At 34.8% G+C, this 24,343-nt stretch overlaps 1 protein-coding gene across 1 annotated transcript in view; it reads right to left on the bottom strand.

The window, feature by feature from the left end:
- Positions 1–12,625: 12,625 nt before the first annotated feature.
- bw (brown) overlaps positions 12,626–24,343 on the bottom strand; it is a 904,351-nt gene continuing 892,633 nt past the window's right edge. Inside the window, exons 13-14 of the mRNA XM_089589289.1 lie at positions 12,972–13,072; positions 12,626–12,902 (exon numbers count right to left, since the gene is read on the bottom strand). Coding sequence (XP_089445415.1) covers positions 12,721–12,902; positions 12,972–13,072 — 283 coding nt within the window. The 3' untranslated portion in view covers positions 12,626–12,720. The remainder of the gene's footprint in view (positions 12,903–12,971; positions 13,073–24,343) is intronic.

The following is a 24,343-nucleotide window of genomic DNA, read 5'->3' as shown; positions in this document are numbered from 1 at the left end:
AGCTCATCTTTAGCCTGCATTGATAATAATACGAGTAATGTCGTTATTTTGTCTACTCAATCTGTTAGTGGGGGGTTGGTGCGCAAAGCGTGTGGGGGGGGGGCGATAGCCCAACTAGTAAAAACATATACACACACATATATACATACACATACATAATTAACTGTAAAAAGGATTATCAAGATTATTTTTAAGCGATTGAGGTGTCTTGTGACAAACATGACATTAAACTTCGAAATGAGAAATAGCTTTTTTTCTTTACTTGCGACATTGCCAATAACTAATGCATAAGAGAAAAAATTATTGTCATATCCAATAAAATATATTAGTACATCATTGTTCTAATAAATGCTTTAGTTTATTGTTATACAGACTTAAAGTAGGTAAAAATAGTTTTCCACACTAACAATAATAAAATCTTTTTCTTTTACTTCACCAAAATTTTGCACAACAAAATTATATGTGTGAATATTTCAGAGACCTACTGTTTTTATTCAGTAACAAAAACTTTGGTGATACAGACAAAAGTTATAAATATTTTTTCAACAGATTGATGCTGCTTCTTTAGAACTCAGAGCGTTTTTTAAAAGTAATTTTTAATCGCAAAAAAAGAACAGAACCTATAAATTATTAGGAACAGTTGACGAAATCTTTTATAATACATTAAGAAATGCTGTTTCTGCTGTCAGTGAAGTGGAAGATGGTTCAAAAATTAATAATATTTCTTAAGAAGCTTGTAAAATTATGCTGCTACGACAATTTGGAAGTTATATACAAGTTTTTTTGAATGTCTGAAGATATTTATGGCAAAAATTTATTGAAAAAATTATACCAATTTTTTATTAAGGACTTAAATAAATAAGTAAAATAATGCATTAAGTAAATAACTCTCAAATACTTGCTTATACGTGGAAAAAAGATTGGTCAGGAGGTGCGTCACAAGAATACTTAATACTTATATTCTTAAAGCCCTTTATTCAAGATACCATATTTATTCGGCAGAGTCGCACGTGTGTACACGTTCCAAGCTCATCGCGACCTCCTGTATTTATTGCCCAGTGTCTTGATGTAATAACGCCTGACTTTCTTGATAACGCTCAACTGCTGCAAGTTGGGGCTCACTGACCTTTATATTATCTTTTACCCCTATAACGTGTATTTTATACTCCCCAAGGTGACTTACCGTTGGAGAGAAAAAATCGAAATTATTCTCTCTCGTACGTCTCTGCTCAACGACGCTCTCCCTACTCGCCCCTTCACTGGACCTGTCTCAAAAGGGAACTCGCGTCTGGGCAAATGAACAACAAAGGGCGATCTTGACTTTATTTTATAGATTTATTGAAATAAACATAACCACTAGCTACAATCACTTCACGTACACTCCTCTTGGTCCCGATGCTACGGCGCAAGCCCTCGATCGCCACCGCAACGCCAGTAGTGCGCTCAGAGAGCCACGCTAGTCTGCTTACACGCACACACACTCACGCGCCTTTACACCCACTTTCTCTCTCACGCTACTCTCCGTCTGGGACCAGGTCCCCTCGGCGTGGTTGACTGTCCGTACCTACACACACCCACACTCACGCTCGACGCAACCTATAGGTCCCAGGCGTGGATTGCCGTCGCGACCGGAGACAGTCGCAAACACGCCTTACAACTCACAGCGTTCCGACGCCAGCCCTCGATCCATCCCGCCCTTACACCACGGCTACGCAACTACTCACTCGCTCTCGATCTCACGCGCCCTGTTCTCTCTCTATCTCTCTCTCTCTCGCTCGATCCCTGTCCCTCCCTCACACCCACTGGTCCAACGTGCCCGTCTCTGCGTCTCGGTGGAGGCCCAACTGGGGCGCACTCGCCACGCTCCCTATCCCAGTCTCGTAACTCTCGCCCTCGCTATGGACTCTCGATGTTTTTCCCCCCTTTTGTGTCCCCGCTAGCCTATTCACGGTAGCTTGACTTATGCTACTCGACTGTCACAGGCGAGTGAGCCAGCTGTGTCATCACGGATGGTGGTTCGGGAAGTTGACGCTTCGGAGTCCCTTGATCCTGCTTCCTGGCAGCGTAAGGCCCCCTCCTTCTCAGCTTGGCTAGGATTGTCAGGGGAGGACGTCTCGTCGGCGGAGCGACCAGCGCTCAGGGCCAAGCAGGCTTGGATCATCCCTATTTCTCCTCTCTTCTCGCTCGCTCTCCCGGTACCTCGGGTGCCGTCACTTTCTCTCCTTCACACACTCGTCGCGTTTTCCTGTTGTACAGCTCGACCCCTTTCCCAATCTCCACGTACACCCTAGGAAAAGGAATTTTCAACAAGATGCTCATCTCAAGTACCGGCCACGAAAACGAGAAAGCAAGATGGCGCAGACACTCTCTTCGCGCTCAACAGCTCTCTCTCTCGACGGTCAGAACTCTACTGGCCTTTTCCCTCCACCCTTTCTGTCTCGCGTTCTACTCTCTGACCCTTGTGTCCGTATCCCCTCGTCCCTTGTCCGATCACCTACTTGTGCGCCAACGATTTATCTGGCCCCTACCTTACCTTCCGGATCATTCTTACGTGCCGACGCTTCGACACTTACATCATCACATTCACTAATACGCACGCTACTTTTCTGGTCTAGGTGTGTGTCTCCTCCTCAGGCTTACCGTTGGTCGTTTCTAAAACACACGAAAATTTCGGTTACGCGAGGATCCCATTAAGAACACGATTTGGTTTCAGAATAGGAGCATCGACAGTGGCGAGCAGAAATTGTGAAGCAAATTTTGCCACGTCACACCCCTGTTATTGTTATCCTCTTGCAAAAGTAATCTCGCTGTTACGAGTGGTAGTCAGTATGATGTGCCGTGCATATCGTACATACACACGTCCGAGACCGTGACGTCATCACCCTCGAAGACACTGACTTTTCAATTTATACAGTGTTGAGCTTGTAGAATTGTTTGCAATTGTGTATGTGTAAGCTATGCTGTATTCTGTTGTCTGTGTTATTTATATAACTAAGTATCACCCACTCATTCTTCTATTCAATTTCTGAGAACCGCTGTTCTCTTCACACTTACATTTTCGCTCTTCTAATCATTCAGTGTCCTCTCATTGTGTGTTGAGTTTATAACATTCTTTTAAATGTTATTTTCTTTGTACTTTTATCGTTATGTATTTTTATGTTATTTGTTTTGAATCTTTAATTGTTATAATTTTGTTTTATGATTCTGTTAATTTACATCAGATTGTTACTCTGTTATATTATTGTTTAAATTGACTGCTTATGGCTCGTTGTTTGTATTACTTATGTAATAAGTTTTATTGAGTTTTATTAAAGAAGTTTATATTGTGTTATTTTACGTGTATCCGGGTGGTGTTTGTAGTTGTAGTTGGATTTGAAACTTTAGACACACTTATGTACTGTTTATTTTAGTCTTACAGTCCATCTAAGTTTTGTTTAATTTATTTGATTAACTAATTATCTATTAAAATAGGATATAGTTTAATCTAACGGTTCATATTAACAACTAATGTACATCAACAACTAATTTATCGTTACATATTTATATTTACATATTTGTTATATCTGTGGTTTACTTGTATGGTTTATTTTTACGTATTTCTTGTTTCATCGATGTATTTATCTTGGAGCGCCATACGTGGCTTACCACAAGGCTTTAATAAAATGAATTCTTGTTTTAATTCTCATTCTCACAATATTAATTGTTTATGCACTTTGCTTCATACTACAATTGTATGTTAGTACTGCAAATTGGGCATTTACTTAAGACTACTTTATAGTAAGTGTTGCTTCACATACAAAATAATAAATTTAAAAATATACATTACGTTATTTTACATGAAGTTTTTATTTTATTATTTGACATATGTCTATTTATTATTTATTTGTGTATCATACAAAACAATTTCGATACAAATTTCTCATCATCAGTATTAAAGACAGAAGATAATTATTTCTTGTCTCCGTCTTACGGACTGTGCCCCCTGATACAGTCGAGTGACTGCTGGCGCTTACTCTCTTCAACTCATCGTTGTTATTATTTTTATTATTAATTTTATTATTATTATTATCTTAACTATTATTATTATTAACATCATTACTATTATAATAATAATTATTATAATTATAGGTACAATCACCATATGTTGTGATTGACGATGGATTTTCAAAAGTTTATTTTATTTCTTATTTTTTACACAGTTAATCTTAAGGTTATTGCTTACTAAAACAAAACTATCTAAAAAGGTATAAAATAGTGAAAAAAACTATTATAAGCATCGAGAAACATGTGTAAAAAAATTTAGACTGATTTACCAGTTTTATTTAGTTATCGAAATAGTCTCGTCAGAAATTCACTCTTTTAACATTGGAGCAATGGTGCAAACACTACATAGCTCCATTATTTTAAAAAGTGTAACGCAACGTATATCTATAAATCATTAAAAAACTACTTAAAACTACCTCAGATAGTAAATTTCTCCAAATTTCAATCATGTGCCACGGCCAATGGCAACTCTATATTACTCATCTAGAGGATTGCAGTCGCCTGTCTGCTTGGAGTTTTACTATAAGCGTGGTGTGAACGGCTGCCAATTCTCGTGTTTTGTCTAAAGTTATTTGTTTTTCTTTAATCATTCTACTACGTAATAATAATAGGCTTCTACAGAGAAGGCACTTATTTATGTTAAAAAAGCCCTATTCTCGCGATCATTGACCCTTGACATATATAACTGTTAGTATTATTATAACTATCTGGTGCGGACGTTGGTTCCTGACTATGGGTACGCTTTTGAGTCCCTGTGCTTAATACCTGTTCTAACATTATTTAAACTTTTTTGATAAATATTAATTTAAGTATATTACTGTATCTACAGTACTCTTTCTTTTATCGCTTACCCTTTGAATTTAGCATTGAGCTATGACTAAGGCTCTTTCTCTTTATACAAAGTGTATAACAATAGCAGTACCTTTTAGTTTTTTTGCTTTCATATTTTGTATAATTATTATAGTTAACTTTAGCATTTTTGTCAAAGTAAGTATTTTTCGATTCTTAAAAATTCTCTATCGTAAATATGGTTCATTACTTTATCCCTTATTTTGCATCAGCATTACGCACGCATATAAGTCGGTTATTAAGTTTGTGAATGGCTGGTTATAGTATAGTGCCAATCATCTTGCCTGCAAGGTCATACAACATTTTTGAGAATATTGTGGAGTCAGATGATTAAACAATCGGTTGCTTTACATTCCATTTGTGTTTTTGGTCTAGACAAATTTGGAGGTATAGATTAAAAAAAATCGTTTGACGACAGTGTACTCCGAATTTACGTTTTGACCTGTGTCGTATATTTTTCTAGTATTTCTTTTCCTTACATTTCCTAATGCAACGTTTTTCTTTTGCTCCTTTGCTTTCTTTTTTTATGGGGTTAAATTTAGGGTAGAAATTATACAGGTATTTTTTATTTGCTTCTACTTTCAATGCCATTGATGCATTTGCTGATTTTGTTTGCTGCTTTTTTCCTGTTTTTTTTTTCTTACAACAAAGCTTCTCTTTTTCCTCTATGATATTTGGAGAATAAGCTATTTCTAAGGTGTTCGCGTGGCTGACTAAGTTCCCGAAGCTGAGCTTCAACACTGCTCGTGAGGCAACATGACTCCTTGCGCCAGTAAAATCTCCTTATGGACGCAATTTTGCAGGAGCAGCTCGAGTGCACTGTCGCCTGATTCCGTTATGTAAGTAGTAGCTTCTGTAATTACAAGCACTTTTTATTTTTTTCAGTTAAGCATGTGGGTTGTTGTAGATTCGTATGCCTTGTCTCCAGTAGCGACGCCCTGGTCAAGTCCTAAGAAAACACTTGGTGGGATTAATTAATCCTCTCCATAGTCGACTGGTGATTTGGATGCATTATAATCAGTTTCCCTTAGATAAACGATTAAGCGATTAACTGTGTCCAAAGGCTGCGAAAATTTTAAGCGAAGTCGCATGTTTAAGTCTGTACTTCCGTGCTCCTTACCCTGTTGGCATCCTCTAGTGGTGCCCTTACTATGTATCCTTTTTTAATTTTATCTACGTGCCATACTTTTATTTCGTAGCCTCTCTGTAGTTTAATATATTTTTGTTGAGATAATCGATACCTATTATTTTATAGGCTCTCGTATGGTGAATCATATTTACTCTTCGATGACTCTTTCAGCACACAAACCATTTCTCCCTCCAAGAAATATCTTGTACTCAATTTGTGATCGTAGTAATACTTCAATTGGTGTTATATCTGAACTAAGTTCATTGCTACAATGGTTTTCATTTCTATCAGGCTCTCTACTAACTCTCTAAAATATTCGTTTGAAGTTTGGCTCTTGGATGACAGCTATTTCTTTCTCTACTGTACTTTCCAGGCTATCATCCTCGCTGCTCGTTTGCTGTTGTTCCTTTCCCATTTTTCTGTATGCTTACTTGTATTTCCTACACCTTCAGGTGGGTCTTGCTCCTTGTCTAGATGGCTTTTTACCTTATTTTCTACTTGCCTTTGTCTACTATTTCGTCTAGCTTGGACCCATGCTTACGCTCTCCACTTCTCTCAATACTGCTGCAGTCTCTCCGAGGGGTGTGTACCTCTAACTCATTTTCTGTATTAATCGCGCTAGAAACTTGTATGAGAGGCGTATAATGTTCATTTTTACCTACACCTTCTAGATATAAGTGGCTGAGTTCTCCTTCTGTTATTGCAATGTAATAGAAGTAAATGTAATTTCCATTAGTTAAAGCAAAATGTACACAAGTGTTTTTCCTGTATTCTTGAGAGAGCAGATAAGTGCAATCGCTGTTTCCATGTATTGTTTATGACTTTAAAACTTCCTTTATTTCTTCCAACTCTCTGCAATTTTGTAATAAATTAAAAATGCGCAGAATTATTCGTAACTCAGTATTTCAGATTTCAAGTTCGTATAACCATATGAGGCCGTAAAACAAACAGTTTTTGGGTGGATCGGATGGTATTTCTAATATTTTTGCGAGGGTACTACCAGGTTGTGCGAATTTACCAGTTTCCATTCACGTTTTTTCTTTTAAATATTCTAGTCACTTATCGTAGGTGCAGCTTTTTCTAACTGCTTATTGTGCTCGTTTTGTACCACGTTCTCATTTTTCTCTGACTGAGCCATACTCCCCCCGTTATGTGCGTTTTTGTCTACTGTTTCTCTTGTGTGAAACACTGCTTTTTTAAATGTTATTATCTCACTAGGCTTCCACATATTTATTCTTATTGCTTGTCTGCCTTCTACATCTTGCTTTTTAATGTCAATAATTACTAAAGCCTAAAATTCATTGGACCTTCTTTCGAATAAGTCACGTATATTCAGCTCTTTTCGTTTATCCATTAAAATTTCTTCACTTGTTTCATATTTTCATCTTTTTCTTTTAAATTAGTTCTCGATTTATATGTAATTAAGTCTCGACTTTTACTTGTAACGCTAGGTAATAGTGTATCAGAGTTGGCTATTGTTATTCTTTTCGATGGGCTCCTCTTTTGTTGCGTAGCTGAAAAACATGGTTTCTGTATATACAATCGTGAGTTGTTGTTTTCGTGCTTTTCGTATTTTTTTTTGTTCTTATATTGCTGGTAAACTTGCAGTTGTTTCTTCCTTTCGAAGTCCTGTTTATTTTGTAAGTTAGCTTAATTTTCCGTCAGCTGGTCACTGTAAAATAAGTCTTCCTTGCTCTGCAACATCTTGTGTTTCCAACTCGTTTTAATCGCTTAGTGCTTGCTGTGGCAGCGAACTCTTTTTATTAGGCTCCTCTGATTTAACATCCGCATCGACGTTTTCTTGACCTTCTGTACTTATATCTGAATCTTTTTCTGTATTCTCACCCCAATATTTCTTCTTTTTATGTATTAGGACGTTTGAGTTTTCTGAGTCAGGATGTTGCTTGTCATATGACTGAGTGTGAGCAGAATATTTTGTTGCGCGTTCTGCGGTCTGCATAGGTAGTTATGATTATATGTAGCATATGTTTATTTTATTTATTTAGCCATGGTAAATGCTACATTCCTCTGTAATCTATCTCTATTTGCATCCGAATTGGCCAAATTCGTATAGTTATTAGTTAGTGGTGGTACCGTTACCATAAACGTGGCTTTCTTTATTTTTTTAAGTTCCTCTCTCATATCTTTTATTCTATCCTATAGCTGTTGATAACGTCTCTTGTATCAGTAGTGTGTTTATTTTGTATGTTTGAGCTCCACGTGTCTCTTTAGCTGTTCTCGCATTTCGCTCGCTAACTCGTTTGCCAGAAAGGAGACCCAATTTTTTTGTTCGTAAGTCCTGTATTATCGTATGTATCACAAAATATATCTTTATAATTCCTACTTGTCAGTGGTCATTTTTGGATAGTCTCTATGACCACCTTGTGAGGGGTATCTATCTTCTCTGGTTTATTTAGTTTTGCTCTAATCTTGATAATAAGCCCATTGCTATTACCTTAGTTTTTCCCACCATATTTTTCTTTTATTATTTTTTACAGGGCCCTGGCCTGCAAATTTTGGTTACCATATTAGTATCCAGGCCTTTGTTATTAATTTTTGACTCATGAGTAGTATCGCTGGATTCAATCATTTTTTTGTCATCTTTTTTTTTTTTTTTTTTTTTTTGGATTTGTGTTAAAAATCATGTATTAATAACTCTAAAGTCACCATTCTTGCACTGTTCTTTCTTCGTAATACGTTTTTTACCTTATTTCACTTGTATGGGGTACCTTGACAATGCACCTTTTTAGGTTCAATTTTTATAATTTTTATGTTTCCAATTCCTTCAGATATATGGGTCATGAGTTGTATCTTTATTTCTGATTATAATAAATCTTATGTGTTCTCCTAGTTGCGGGGATATGTTTAATGACATATGTCACCACTTAATAATAATCGGATGAAAAGATCAGTAAAAGCCAGAGACAAAAAAGTAAAAGAGCAGCGCTTGTCTTTCACTTGGTTTTCTTAATTTTCGCGCTGTATTCTCGTTTGAGAGTCAATGGGGACAAATATTCTTTTGAAGGTATATGTCGTCTGTTTTTAGTAAAAAAACGATCATCATAAAAATAGTGATCAATTCTTTAGCTGATGTGGGTGTGAGTTGTTATTTCTGAATGTTTTATGGGTCTGTATGAAGCCTCATAATAAAATCCCACTGTTTAACGTTTGTTATGCAAAAGTTTTCCTAGTCCACCACGTATTTAAGTATGTTATCTTGCATCATTTTTGTTTTCGTTTTCAAGACGAAAATACATATTAAAAAAGAGAAGCGGATGAAATAATGAATGTAAATCAAAAATTAAAATTTTACACAACCTCATCTTCATCCAAAACGTACCTTCCCTCTCTTGCCTCGGGAGGAAAGGATAAAAATAATTTTATTTTAAATGTACTTACGTGCTAGTCGATATGCACACCCGTATAAATAAGATTTTAGATATCATTTTTCTTCAGCACTTGCCGTTTGTCTCCTTGATACTATGATAATCTGCAATTGGTATCCTAGTCTTGTTGGCTTCTGGGCTGTTGACGCCATTGCTTGTAAGATAAGACCGGAGCTACTGTCTTTGATCGAATCCTTAGTCTCTTGATTCTTAATCGTCGCATTTTTGCAACACTGCACTATGTGTGCTTTTTGGCTAGATTTGTGACACGAATGAAATAAAAGAGAAAAAAAACTCCATTTTTTACTAGACCCCACACTTGTCACTAAGTTTGTTACGTGGGAAAGGGATTGGCAAGGAGGTGCGTTGCAAAAATGATCAGTACTTATTTTCTTAAAGACCTTTATTCAAGATATCACATTTATAAGGCAAAGCCGAGTGTGTATTTCTGTTTACAACTCATGATGTCCTCCAGTAATTATCGCCAGTGTCTTAATTTGATAACGCCTGACTTTCTTGACAACACTCAACTGCCATGATTTAAGGCTCACTGAGCCTTATTTTATCTTGTTTCCATCATGTTGGTGCCCTCTTGCTTAAATAGCCTCGTTGTTACCAGGGGCAGTCAGTATGATGTGCCCTGCATATCAAATGTAACACTTCTTTGTCAAAAAATGAAAAAATGAGCACGCGGTGGCTTGGTCGGTTGGTTTGTGGGATGGCACGCAGGAGACTGCGGGCTCGATTTCTGGCCAGTGCGACACTCCTGAGCAAGTACTTCTGCGAATTTGTACGTGTGCTTCTTTACCACACAATGCTTTTCATGAAGGGGTGCGCGCAACCTTTTCGCAGCAGAAATGGCTTACCACCTATATTATTCGCTCTCGAGATGGTCGAAGTGACATCATCACCATATCAATGAAACTACATACAACTGTATCTAGCAATGTGAGAATGTAACCAATAATTGTAACATGTAATCAATACTATAATATGTAACAAATATTAATGTAAAATAAGCGTAACTGTTTAGAGGCTACATGTACTCGTTTCCAATAAAGCCTAAAAATAAATATACTACGTAAGTAGGTATTGATTTATAAAAAAAAAAAAATTAAATAATCAACAAATACTTCTTTAAATTTGGATGAGGAGCATGATTAAATTTTAATAACAATCTAAGACTGGTAATATTTTGATATACGTTAGGTTTTCTCTTTAGGGCGGTAGAAGTGGAAGAATGATACATAATTACATTGCATGAAGTGCACAAACAAAAATTAGTTTAACATGACCTGTGTATGATAAATCATCGCTTAAAACCAAAACTGCATAATTTGTACATACATTGATAAAACCGTTTTAGGTAAGGTTTGTAATAGTGTGTAAGCCTCTCACTTGTATTACACTATCTGAAGGATGTCAAAATATTGACATTCTTAAATTTTTATTAAAATGTAGTCATGCTCTATGTTCAAATTTAAAGCAGTATTTATGCAAAACGATGCTGTATTACAAAACTTTAAAAAACTATTAGAAAACTTTAAAAAACTCTCAATAAAAATCGTGAAAACAAATAAAAAAGCATTACGGGATTTATGTAATTTAAATATTCGTTTTGGTTATGATTTAATTATTTTAGAAGGAGATTTGAGACAAACTTTTTCTTGTGTTGAAAAATAGTACTAGAAGCATAACTTTACAAAAAAGAGTTAAATACGTAATAAATCATCATACCAGTTGTCATTGTTTAGCATTCTAAAACTCAGTATTTATATTTGTTAAGTTGACAAGAAATTTTTTTAATTCTCATTAAATATTAAGAAAGAACAATAAAATTATTGCAAGTAACAAATCAATAAAAACAAGGAAAGCATGATCCCATATTTTTAGTGAAGATGTAAACTTTTCAATGAACAATGTTGTACTTATTTCTCATAACAAATATACCTTCTTTTCGAAAAATGAAATTCTAAATTATACAAAAAGAGAAATGAATGGTAGTTTTTATACCTAGTGGCTTATTTACACTCCCTTGGGCCTGTTGCTTGCCCTGGTTGGATGCGCACCAGGTGTGAACCCTATTATTCCTACTGAGGGTGCACTAAACGTCCAACAGTTAAAAAAACGCTCAAAGAACGAAAAACGTTTTGCTTGATTAAAGAATTGGAATAATTGTTTTGTTGATAGGAATTAATGCAATTAACAAAGTAATTAGGAATTCAAGACAAAAAAAAACAAGTGCATCATAGCACTACCGTAAGGGTGGTGTAAGAACTTGTTAAAAAGTTACACATATGAAATAATTATAAGGACAGGGTGGAAAGTGGCCAAGGAGGGGTGGAACAAGTATTAAAACGTCGTTGTTTTTGTTTGCAACATTTGGGGCATTTCAGTGTGGCTGTCTGTACAAGTGCATACCAACATTTTTTTACGATACAATAAAGCGTGAACTGCCAGTGCGCATGTATAAGTATAGACTTATGCGGTCGCACTTGTTCAAATGCTCTGAATGATCATTGCAAACAGCTCTGGATGTTCACGTAAAAAAATTTTTTTTTAATTTATAAAATCAATTTTGACCACATTGTTTGAAAAAAAAATTATTTCAATAAATTGGGACCATTTTGCATCGTCGTAATGTAAGTATTTTCATTTTATGTGGTCTAATAAACATCACTATAGAAAAATGACTGCAAAATGATTGAGGACGACGCCACTAGTTACATCCCCTGTAGTAGAACAATAATTGTGCTACAGCTTCCGTTGTCAAAACTACGAGAAACGCCACCTTATGGGGAGATGGGGAGGTGAGCCAAATCCTTTCTAGTAAACATACTTAGAAAAGTTTTTAATGAAGGGAAAAACCGGCAAAGCATAATATTAAAAAAATATCCATTATTTTTCTTTCATTTGAATATAATAAATTTTTGCACACGTAAATCATAGAATTAATAAATTTATGTATGTGTACGTGTGTGTTAAGTATCTAAAAAGTTTAATCTACCAATTTTTTCCAACGGGTAAATTTTATACAGTATAGACATTTTTTCAATGCTTGTACATTACATTATATCACACTATACAATATGACACTTATATGTAAAGTTTATAGAATAGTTAGTGGAGTATTTTTTACTTTAAGCTCTTAAAATCTTTATTATGTTTCAGAAGACATTTAGAGAACAGACATTTTCAGATTCTGATTAATCTTAATGTAAACTAATATTAATTTAGTCTTCATACATTCATACAATAAAAATGATCCTAATAATTTTTGAACGAAACGTAAATGCTTTTTTTTAATAAGACCTAATAAACAGGTTGACTTTCACTTCTATACTTTACTGCTATAAAACCTATAAAATGACTTATTATGATGATTGCTAAGAGCCCGAAGCAATCTATAACGTAGTGGTCATTACTATAACCATATTTTTCCAAAACCATATTGCCACTTGAAATACAGGGCTCTTCGGAATCGTGAGAGCAATCTGAAAAATTCGAAGAGCACTTACTTGTTAAGTATTTCATAAGCTCATAAGAAATGCTTTGATACTTACCAATTTGATTAATATTTTGCCACTGTATTATAGATATAGCCTCAACTCCATAATAAAACTGTGATATAAATTTAATCCAGCTTATGTAATTTGGTAGACTCCTGAAAACATCAGTTAACACCTTCATTTTTCGGTAAAAAAGCAGCTTTTGTCATTGCATAAAGTAGTGGATAAAAATCTTTTTATGTTGTGGTATGTTAACATTAAGAAAGTATACATTTATCATTATTAATAATTGAGTAAGTAACTAAAAAAAAGACTTATTTATTTATTAAACAATTTTTTGTTAAACAAGAAGTCTATTTTCGTAACAATGTCTTACTCAACTAAAACAAAGCCACGCATTAAAAGTTGAACAAGCTATAGAAAGTTTTAATGCTTGGTACATATATCACATTCCATGTTATAGACTTAATATTTATTACTTCAAAATACAGAGTTTCGTTTTTAAGTTATAAAAAGTAAAAGCTCAGTGATCTCAAACCATCGAGCGGTATACCTAATTATGCAATCGCGTGACACATAACTTACTTCTTTTGAAACAAGCTACCCTCACAAAACTCTAACTACGCGTGCAACCTCAAATAATCTTTTAAAACGCTCATTTTACGAAATCGACTCGCATTAGTACATCAAATAATGTGATTAATCAACAATTTCAATATTCTTTACTGTGGATGTACACAAGAGATATCATACACAATTTCGACAGCAACTTGTACTTAATGTAAAATCCGAGAGATCAGCAGTTTTAACTAATTACTGTGAAATTATTGCACCACAACTGCGCTCGTGTCACTCGAGATTAATTAGGTTAAGCTCTCATTGGTCTTTCGGATCCCCAACTTGACACACCCTCCTTAAACGCAAGAGAATAGAAACTCCTTGCACATAACAATATTCGCAATTCTGCTTTGATCAAGTGCTCCAAAGTAACTATGAAGGTTGAAAAGTGAGTTCTGTTGCGTCTTTTAAGTGGATGTAAGACTTAGTTCGGTGATTAAGCTACGTGTCGAAAGCGTGCATTTTAAGCAAATATAAGACTTGGTTCAATGATGAAGCTGAGTGAGAAAAGCTTGAGCAAACCAAGCAGAAGCTTAATTATCGTCATCGCTACAAGTGCTCTCTTATAGCATTAGGAACGTCGTGGCGGTTAACTTTGTAAGATCTTGTGACTGCGTGCGTTCAAGCAGCGGCTAACCAGCAGTCATAGAAGTAAGTGAAGTTAAGAAAACTATAAATTAGATAACAATGAAAATATAAATCTGAAACTTTATTACTTATACTATTTGTAAAATTAACTTTTTCTGATTTTTCTAAATTTATTAAATCATCAGATAAGACACAATTTGGTTGTTGATTAAATTAATTTTCTTGATTCAAAAACATTCCAATTACTCAATTATAGGAAACATACGTACAATACGATACGCTACTACCGTATGGCATAAAACATAAACTCCAACAGTAGGTCAACGCCAGCACATTGTACACCACTCCATACATATTGCTTGGTGAAACCTAACACCACAACGGCGAGTCAACAATTTTAAAGAAAAGTATACTATAAGTAGAAGCAAATAAAGCCTCTGGGCCGACGGCTAATCCCTGATCTTTCGAAAACGTAACTTTTTACACATTATTTAATCTTCAATGTATAATTTAAGTTTGGTTTTGGTAAGATTTGTTAAAATATAAAGAAGGAAAATGAAAATTAGATCGCACTTATTAGTCTCAGATTCAAGTTTTCACATTTTGACTTGGAATACACAACTAGTATTAACCAGCTTGGGTTTGATTAATTTTTAAAAGATTTTATAATTTTGTTCTTACAGAAAAGCTAGCTTCATTATACTAATATATAAAACAAAGTCACTAAAACCGCCGTGATTGCTAACTGCGAAAACTACACAACTGATTTTGCTGAAATTTTTTATACTGATTCTTGATGATTCAAAGGTGATTTTTGCATAGTTTTGATCTTGAAGGAGTTCATAATAATAACGATAAATTAGCTCAAAAATTTTCTTAAATAAGCTGGTTTTGCGCTTTAGTTTAGTAGGATCCGCTATGTGGCACCAAGGTAAAATTGAAGATACCAGCAGTCAAAGATAGTAAAGAGTGGTTATACTATGCTCCATCAAGTTTTCAATAATCGTAGTCGTTCATCGGCAATACACCAAGAACAGAGTTATCAGTCAAGCAGCTGGGCATTCCAGCTATCGATGACGCTGCTCTATTGTGGGCAAGCGAGATAAATTGGTTTTTACCCAGGATTGCTAAGATAACCTAATGCCACTGAAAAATTGGTGTTTTGAACGTCAACGTATCCGGCAGAATACTAGGAGACGTGTCTAGCCAGAGCACTACCTTTTCCAACACTTCAGAGTTTTGTTGCCGCTCAACCATCTGGCCTGGTGCCGTCAGAGAATTCTTGGCTTTAAATTACGGGCATTTGAAGAGTACGGGCAGCCACAACAGCCTTCTTTTCAGTGGTCATTCCAACGGCATACCTACAGAAATGGTATTCTCGAGACCTTCTTTCCTGAATAACGATGAGCTGTTAGTTATCTGGGGACCGACGATATATTCTTTGGTCAGTGGTGAACCTTCCTTCGGTACCATCTCCGTACACAGAGACTAAGTCAAGCTACCCGTAGCTGGCTCTCTATCATCAAGAATAATGATAAGGAATAGCTCAAAGTCTTACCACAGGCCCTTTTCAGGGCCATTATAAGTATTAACGATCCTTACTTAACCATAAATCTTATCGACTCTTTTAAGGGCCATCTGAGTTAAAACTACCTTGTCAACAAATACATTTTTACTACCATTTCCAAAAACGATTCGTTGACTAAAAAAATATGTAAATCTGGCCATTATTATACCAAGTCAGTTATTCACTGGCAGATGTCACGAGTGGAGTTGTTTGTCACAAGGCTGGAAGCCCCAGTGACCAACAACTCTGTATTACCCTCTTAACTCTTAGCTGTCAACCGGAAATTACGGATCCTCTCCAAGGCCTGCAATGGGAGAACCTAACAGCTTTATAAAGGAAAAATAAACTTGAGCCAACGGAACAGTCTCTAATGGGCAAGCATTACGAACCAATATGTCCACCAGATCATTAAAACAACTGAGTATGCAAAAAAAGAAGGTGCTTTAGACACCAATGTCGTTGACGTTATACCAAGAGACGTCGGAAAAGAGCTCTATAACTAGCTCTAAAGTTTCAAACGTTGTAGTTCCTCTTCTGATCAGTGGTACAATTACAGGCAAGAAAAGATTACCCAGAGGTAAAGAGGTAATTACGTTTCTCGGAAACTTCAGTCAAGAAAGAGTTTACTTAAGAAGCTCACCGGTCCTTCTCAGGGTCATCGGACGTCAAACTGCCCTGCCAACAAATACATTACAAACTAATTAAGTTAAAAAAAGTAGCCTTTAGGGCTAAGAAAAGTCTTAACTATGCTAAATATCGTAAGAAGGCAAATTTGACGGAAAACTATGAATGGAACTAATGAGTACAACTTTACTCGTCAAGAAAATGACGCTAAACGTTTATCAAGATTAAAGAAGCACGAAAATCGATAAATAAAGAATATATTAAGTAGAGAATCAGCCTCTCACTATAACTCTTATAGTAATCTCTTGAATCTTTCAGATTTCTAAATAGGTAGAATATGTATTTGTATTTATGTGGTGATAAAAAATGTAGAGATTCAGCTCCAGGACTTTGTAGCTTTGGTCATTAAGTTATGAGAAAAGAGAAAAAAAAATTTTTCGTATTATATATTTTGTATGAGTTTTAAATCCTTACAGCATTAAAAAAATAGCTCTGTTCTTAGATTAAATGGGAAAAACTGCAAATCAATGGGCTCTTAGAGAAAACGATTATTTTATGGCATAAGGAATACACGGTATTTTTCACCATAAAATAATTTTTTTAGTTTCTACAGCTTTGTACTAGATCAAATAAACTGTATGGATTCCCAACAAATATATTTTTAATAAGAAGACGTTAGTTCAGAAAAGTGTCAGAAACAGATGTAAGATTTTTAACTGAAAACGTTTCACATTACATGTCAACACACTACGAAGTTTCATTTAGTTAGTCTTGGGTGGAGGGGGGCGCTAGTTATGAATAATATCATGAAGCCTTATGATAAGAATGACCTTATCAATAAAGTAGTAAGCGTTAATTTTCTCGAGACTACCCTTAAGTTAAATAATAATATTTTTAAATAGCTTAAATGTAACGCAGAGACACAGATACATATTATGTATCTAATTACTTTAAAATGAGACTTTAAAACTGTTTTCTAACAGAACGGAAAGGTAAGGCAAGTATGATGTGTTTATATAAAATTAATATGCTTGTCTCTTCAGTTTTTTCACAAGTTTTTCTACAGTTACTACATTAAAAAATGTCCTTACACTTGAGAATAACTCTTTATGAAGTGCATATTTTCTTTAACTATTAAGATACCATTGAGATTAACATAAATTTTCATTGTTAAGTTAAAATGTTTTCTGATATTTCTATGTTTATGTCTGTATTTTGTGTATTACATGTTGGATAATACAAGTTTAGTGTCTCTTCTTACTTTTTTGGTATGCAAAGAAATCTAAGTTAAGTTAGAAATTGTATGTAGATTTTAAATATATCTTGCAGTACATTTTTATAGCTACTTATTTAATACTTTAAATAAAACCTTAGCTGTGCAAAGCTATGAAATAAATTTTATGTATCAAAGTCAAGTTTATTGTAAAGTATGCAATTTATAAATATGAATGTATGGTTAAGTATAGAACGTATTTTGTAATATTTTTCTAACTTCCTTTTTTTCTATAATTCAAATGAAAATTTGCTTTAGAAAGACACAAAATGTCAAAGTAACACTTCTTTTGTTGTTGTTGATTTTATCATCCGATAAATTGGATAATGTATAAAAGTTGCTTAGACTTTGGGCAGGGAAATGAGGAACGGGAGGACTGTAGTAAAAAGCATGGGAGAGAAAAAGAAGCACTTTTTTTCACTCATCCAAAGAAAACTCACTACATTTAACGAATTTTAAAATAGAAGATGTAGCAAAAATTTAAAGAAAATATAAAATGCTTAGGCATTAGATTAATGAAAAAAAGTAACAAACTTGAGTCTTGTAGATGCTCGAACAATGGGCTTCTATAAAAGAAAATATGAAAGTCTAGTAATAGCAGAACGAAGCTGCTCTTACGAAGAAGCTTTCAAGGATTACTGACTGTGCAAATGTTGCTGGCCTTCTATTTGGCTCTTTTTCTCAGACCTTAATGGCCAGTTGCTTACACGCTTACTTATAGTTGGTGTCTTTCAAAGATACTTGCATTTAATGAATGTACAAAGAAGAGCCAGTCTTTGTGGCACGATATTTTTAGTCTAATAATATATTAAACAAGTTTCTTTTAGAATGATACAGACGAACATTATAATTTTCTTTAATTGAGATTCAGCTAACCACACACGCTTATGTGCGTAAGATAAATTTGAATTTTTTTTTTTTTACAGCCATTCTGACGATCGGTATGTATAACGGCTCTGTATTGCTATATTACTCTGCATATTTACGCTATCATCATTGGTATAGTAAAAAATCGCCACAGATTTTATTATAATATCAATTTTAGACCCAGAAATGAAGACATCTTATTTAACATGGTTTCGAAGCTATCGGATCAAAGTTCAATCAATACACTTAAGAAATTCGTTTCCCAGGTGTGCGAGTCAAGTGAGTAAGGACCGAGTCTCGCACTTATGAGCATGTGTTACCAAGCTCCCGAGCTACAACAATCAGAGCCCAAACTACTGTCCTATTGTGACTGTAAACCTGAACTTAATTTGTATGTTAATTCTAAGCAATCATAAATGTTAATTTTTTAGGAAGCTCCGCTAAGATTTTTCAATCCTAAGTTTATCCTACTAAACTTATTTGTGAAATGTTCTGATATAAAGCGGTACTGTTAAAATGGTTAGAAAAATTCAGTGTATATAGGAATTGTATGTTGGAACGAGGTCAAATTTTGTTTTGGGAGTAAAGTGGCAACTCTCTGACTAGTTATTAATGAGAAACAGTATACGTAGTGAGTTTGTATGGATGGCAATGAAAGTGTATTTATTTCTCATCTCTTGTTGTATTTTAATATCTTTGTTTAAGCTGCAACTGTACGGCAATTTTAAGACCTTTAATTTTCCAAACGTGTTAGAAGATAAAACTGCACAACGTCAGTATATAGTCGCTTACCATCGATCACGATTTTTCTTTGGATTAATATATATTTACTATGTTCTTTCTGATTCGCTAACGTAATAAATAACAACAATATAAATTAAAGCGTGAAATTTTTTTTAATTAAATAACAATCACTTTAATCTTAATGTGTTAAGATCATAAATATCTGTATGAATTTCACTTCCGAGGTGTTAGTTATTAAATTTTGTACAATCTGCACCCTAATAATCTTCGTATGGAGAAGTTCTTTGTGTGAAACTTTTCCTATTTTTGTCTAATTTTTTGTTCTAAAAGAGCACACCACTTATTTAAACTTATTTAAGCTATTTTCTTATGTAGCCATTTCGTCCGTTTGTAAAGTTTCCTATATTATAATTCATACCTGTGAATTTTTTTGTAAAAAGTTATGGTATTCACTGTTTAGAAGACGTAGACTGTTATTAAAAACTTCTTCCCGACATTGATCGGGCACATTACACTGTATTGAATTTCTCCTTTGCAACACGTCATTGATCTCATCCTTCATTAAAATAATTGTATAAAATGTTAAAACAAGAACTGGTTTAAGGTATCAAAAAGCATTGAAAAAAATTGAATAGACCGATGATCACGAACTCCAAAACTTGCATTTGCAAGAGCTAATAAATATAGAACAGAAGATCAGTGGAGAGACGCAGATTTCTTGGACGAGAAGAATTTTCTACTAATTAATACAGACGATGTCGTGTCTGGAGACCAGACAATTGTCGTAAAGAGTCACTGTGTATTTCACTAAAAATTTACAGTGGTAGACATACACCTGCTTACTGGGCATGGGTAAGTGGCAACGCCGTATGGAAATCGTCGATGTTGGATGCAATTTAAATGCAGCAACATATGTAAACTTACTGAAAAATGTTCTACTTCTGTCGGTTTAAGAACCCTTTCTAGGATAAATTATCATCATTGTTAAAGACAACAGTACTGGGATTATGCAGAGTTGCAAAAATTGCAATATAGATAATCTGGTTCCAAATGGTCTATAAATAGAAACGTTGTACGGCTTACAATATAAATGAGCTCCGTAAAATAATTACACAATCTTTGAATAATTTGTAAGAACGGACAAGTTATTTCAGACCACTTAGTTATTTGATGCCTAGATGCCTACAATATACAATACAAGTACTGAGAGAACACATCGACCATTAGGATTAACATTTGTTGCAAACTAGATTATGTATCAAACCTTTGAATACTAACAATACTTTATTTTAGGTAGAACGTGCATAAGTCATGTTCAAAATAAACATTTGCAAACACATTATGAGAATTCTTTTATTCAATCATTTCTCATAAATAGATTGAGCGCATTCATAAAAAACATTATAGTACAGAAAAACCATAAATATACGCATAATAAATGTGTTAAAATAAATGCAGGAAGTATTTACAATTAAACTACAGAAGGGTAGTATACTTTTAGTTTTTTAATATATGTATAAGAACTATATATACATACGTATGTATAGAGAAAAATAATTATAAAAAATCATTCGATCATTACATAATAAACTGTATCACAAATAAACAAATTTTATTGCCCAATCTCGTTCCTAACATCAATCAACTGTGTTGGTTATTTTTATGAACTATCTCTGGAGCATAATAAATTCGTGAAACATTACCAATGTTTGTCCTGTAAAATAATTACAAGACCATTACCTTAAAATAGAACAGAAATTACTTTAAAAAAAGACGATAAGTAACACTCAAAGTTTAATTACTGTTTAAAAATGTGATATTAGCCTATCAATTATGTGAATTCGAAGAAAAATCGTGCTTGATGGTTAACTGCTGCATACTTATGTTGTAAAGTTTTATGATAAAATAATTTTGGAAAACTGAAGGTATTAAGATTGCTACCCAGTTGCAGCTGAAACATAGTTATTACCATGCAGTTAGAATGAAGTAGTGAATATAATTTTGTTGTCATCAATATAAGCTTGCTCAATACACTTCTTCTTATAAATACCTTGTCAAAAAGCTGCTTTTCTACTCCCAAAACAAAATTAAGAACAGTTTAAATATTAAGCATGGCAACACCCTAGACGATGTTGGCTCATGAGAGGAACTTGTTCAGCTTAGTTTCGTGAAGGATGGCCAGTTGAAGATGATGGGAAATGGTTCTGGTTATTTTTGTTTTCACGAGCTGCATTACCAGCCAACTCAAAAACTTCAGCCACCAAGTACTCCATGACAGCAGCCAAGTAGATGGGTGCATGAGACGATGAATACATTCAACGGGAAAGTATAATCCATTCCAAGTTAAGCAGGTCTTGGACTGTCCCAAGACTCTGCCTCCGTGTGTCCAAAGTCCTGAAATGATATTTCTAAGAAAAATTTATGGATTATAACGTACCAAGTGGTTGATCATGTGAGAGGCATTGATCATAACAGGACATGTGTTGCAGAATAATATTTGTAATGCGTTCACCTACTAATTTCTATTGATGTTCTAATCTCGTAAGCTACTCTTACATGAAAAGAGTGGCCGTGGAAAGCTGCATCACGACCGATCGAATATAAGACTAGGTAGGGCACTTTAAGTCTCTCACCGAACTCATTTTCAGTTAAAAAGAAAGAGTGTAGTTAAGGAACGAAAAGACAAAGTTGTTCTTTCGTAGACAGTTGACCAGGAGTTAAATTTCGAGATAAAACTTCATCTTGATAGTAAGAGAAACCGTGATTCTCTTTCTTTAATTTTTCTTTGCTGATGATTTAAAAAGTTTTTTTTTGTCTTCATCCTTTTTTTTTGAGCAATTAATGTATAATAAGAAGAGTACTAGATCCTCCGTTAAACAGACCTACAGAATGGTGTCTTATCTAGTTCATGCACAAAACCATTTTCTGGGGCTGAACTTGGAAGACAATTTCTTCATGAACCGAAACAGATTCGGAGCAAGACCATTTCCGAGATTCGCACTCCTTCAAGGTGAAGGAAATGCGCGAGAAATACAGACGTCAGAAGAATCAAAAGTTGAAGAAGAAAATAACCTCCAAATGGCGTGGTAACATCGTGAGCCTGAGGCAGTGGTGAATGTAAATGCAGAGCTGGCAGCTTTACTAGCCAAAAACCAGGTTTCTTACAAAATCGTCCTCCAGTTGACGCAGTTGAAGTTCCACGAGTATCAGTGGTAGCTCACGCCCGAGCACTACAACATCGCCTTGCAGTAGAGGTTGACAGGTTCGTAGACCCACATCTACCAACGGTAGTTCACGAACGAACACCGCTTCATCACCACACTGCTGCCCCACCATGCTTGAGCTTGCGCCTGCAGCCCCTACACTCTCTGTGATAGCTTGCAATCGAGTGCCACCTTGTCGATCCTGTTCCCTTTGCAGCACCTCGTAATCGACCGTTGCGTCGTCATTCAGTTGTGGAAGCCGTCGAGCTTGCAGCCCCGCCACCTCCTGCAGTAGTGATAGGTCGCAATCGAGCGCCACGCCATCCTCCAGCAGTGAAAGCCGTCAAGCTTGTAGTCTGGCCACCTCCTGTAACAGTGGCAGCTGATATCCGAAGACCACGTCAGAGAGTAGTTCCTACAGCAGCAGTGGTTCAACAAAGAGTAGAGCATCGAGATTCTAACCTCACTTTGATGGTTGGAGTCGCACCACATCAAAATGAAATTCAAGGTTATACTTTAGACGAGTTTTTTGATGAATATGTCCAAGGTATTGAAATGTCACAAATTTCCAATAGAAACGACGATTTTGATGGACATAACAAGTATTGCGATCAATCCATAATAAATTAGTTTCACAGTACTGTGTACGCATCTCAGTGAAGCGGGGATGCAGAGAATCGATTAGCTAACGTGATAGAAAACACCTTACGAATAATTAGAGATTCAAGTTTTCTTGCAAATAATTCTACGTTAGTAAACAGAATGACGGCTAAGCAGTTACCTATTTTTTTTGGGAGACCCGCCTGACTGGGTAAAATTTAAGCTATTTTATGATTTGTCAACGATATATAATGATGACATTGATCAAGAAAATATACTCCGGCATTCTTAATCTTTAAAAGGTGAGACTCATGACGCAGTTAAGACACTTCTCGTCGTTGGGGGAAGTTCTGATAAAATACTCAAGACTTTAGAAATGAGATTTGGAAATTCACGATTGATTTTACAAAAAATAATTAACGACTTAAAAGAATTGCCAAAAATTGATACAAAGAAACGAAATTTAGTGGAAATTGTGACTTGTCTAAAAAATCCTGTTTCAGCGATCAAATCTCTAGGATAAGCTGGTTTTATGTACAGTTCCGATTTATCTAACGAAATCATCGAAAAATTGCCTGATTCAATGATAAGCTTTTGTATTTGTTACGCAGCCTTTAACTACCAAGATAAGCTGGAGTTAAAAAAATTGTCAAATTTCTTGTACGATTGAGCTGAAGTTGTTACAGCCGCAGGAGTTTTTACGTTGTGCTCAAGCAAGACAAGCGTCAAAACTTCTGAGCATACGAATCGTAATCATTGTTAAGAAAAAAGCGTATTTTTAACTGAAACTCTTGATAGTTCTAGCTTAGAAATACGAACAGAAGAAGAAAAAAAATAAGCCTTTGTTTTTCAAATGCAAAAAAAATCATTTTGTGAGCTAATGCAGAAAACACTTCAAAGACTCGTTGGCTGAGCGTTGGAAAATCGCTAAGACGAATAATTTGTCTTTTAATTGCTTGAACAAAGGTCATTTTAAACAGGACTTTTTTTTTAATTAAAGCTTTCTCTGATTTACTACAAAATCAATATAGCTTCAAATTTAAACAGGACTGTTAAAAAATAGGTGTATAAGGTGTGGTAGGAATCATCATGAGCTATTACATTGAGATCATTTAAACACAAATAATATCATCTTGCAAACTTCCGCAAACACTAACGTAGACTCTTCATCGGAAAACAACAAGCTTTTATGACTTCAGTCAGATAATCATATTTGTGGTTTACTGTCAAACAATTAGAGATCTCAAGTATATTCAAAAATTCTTCCTATATGAGTAGAAAGTAAAAAAAAACAAGGCTCTATAGTCTCAATAATACACGCAGATGTAGTAAAAAAATTGGC

The sequence above is a fragment of the Copidosoma floridanum genome, unplaced genomic scaffold (assembly GCF_036245765.1).
Source record: "Copidosoma floridanum isolate Cflo_tuat_1 unplaced genomic scaffold, Cflo_Japanese_pri ptg000008l, whole genome shotgun sequence".
Lineage (NCBI taxonomy): Eukaryota > Metazoa > Arthropoda > Insecta > Hymenoptera > Encyrtidae > Copidosoma > Copidosoma floridanum.
The sequence above is the reverse complement of the archived record's forward strand: the minus strand, read 5'-3'. Positions and strand labels throughout refer to the sequence as shown.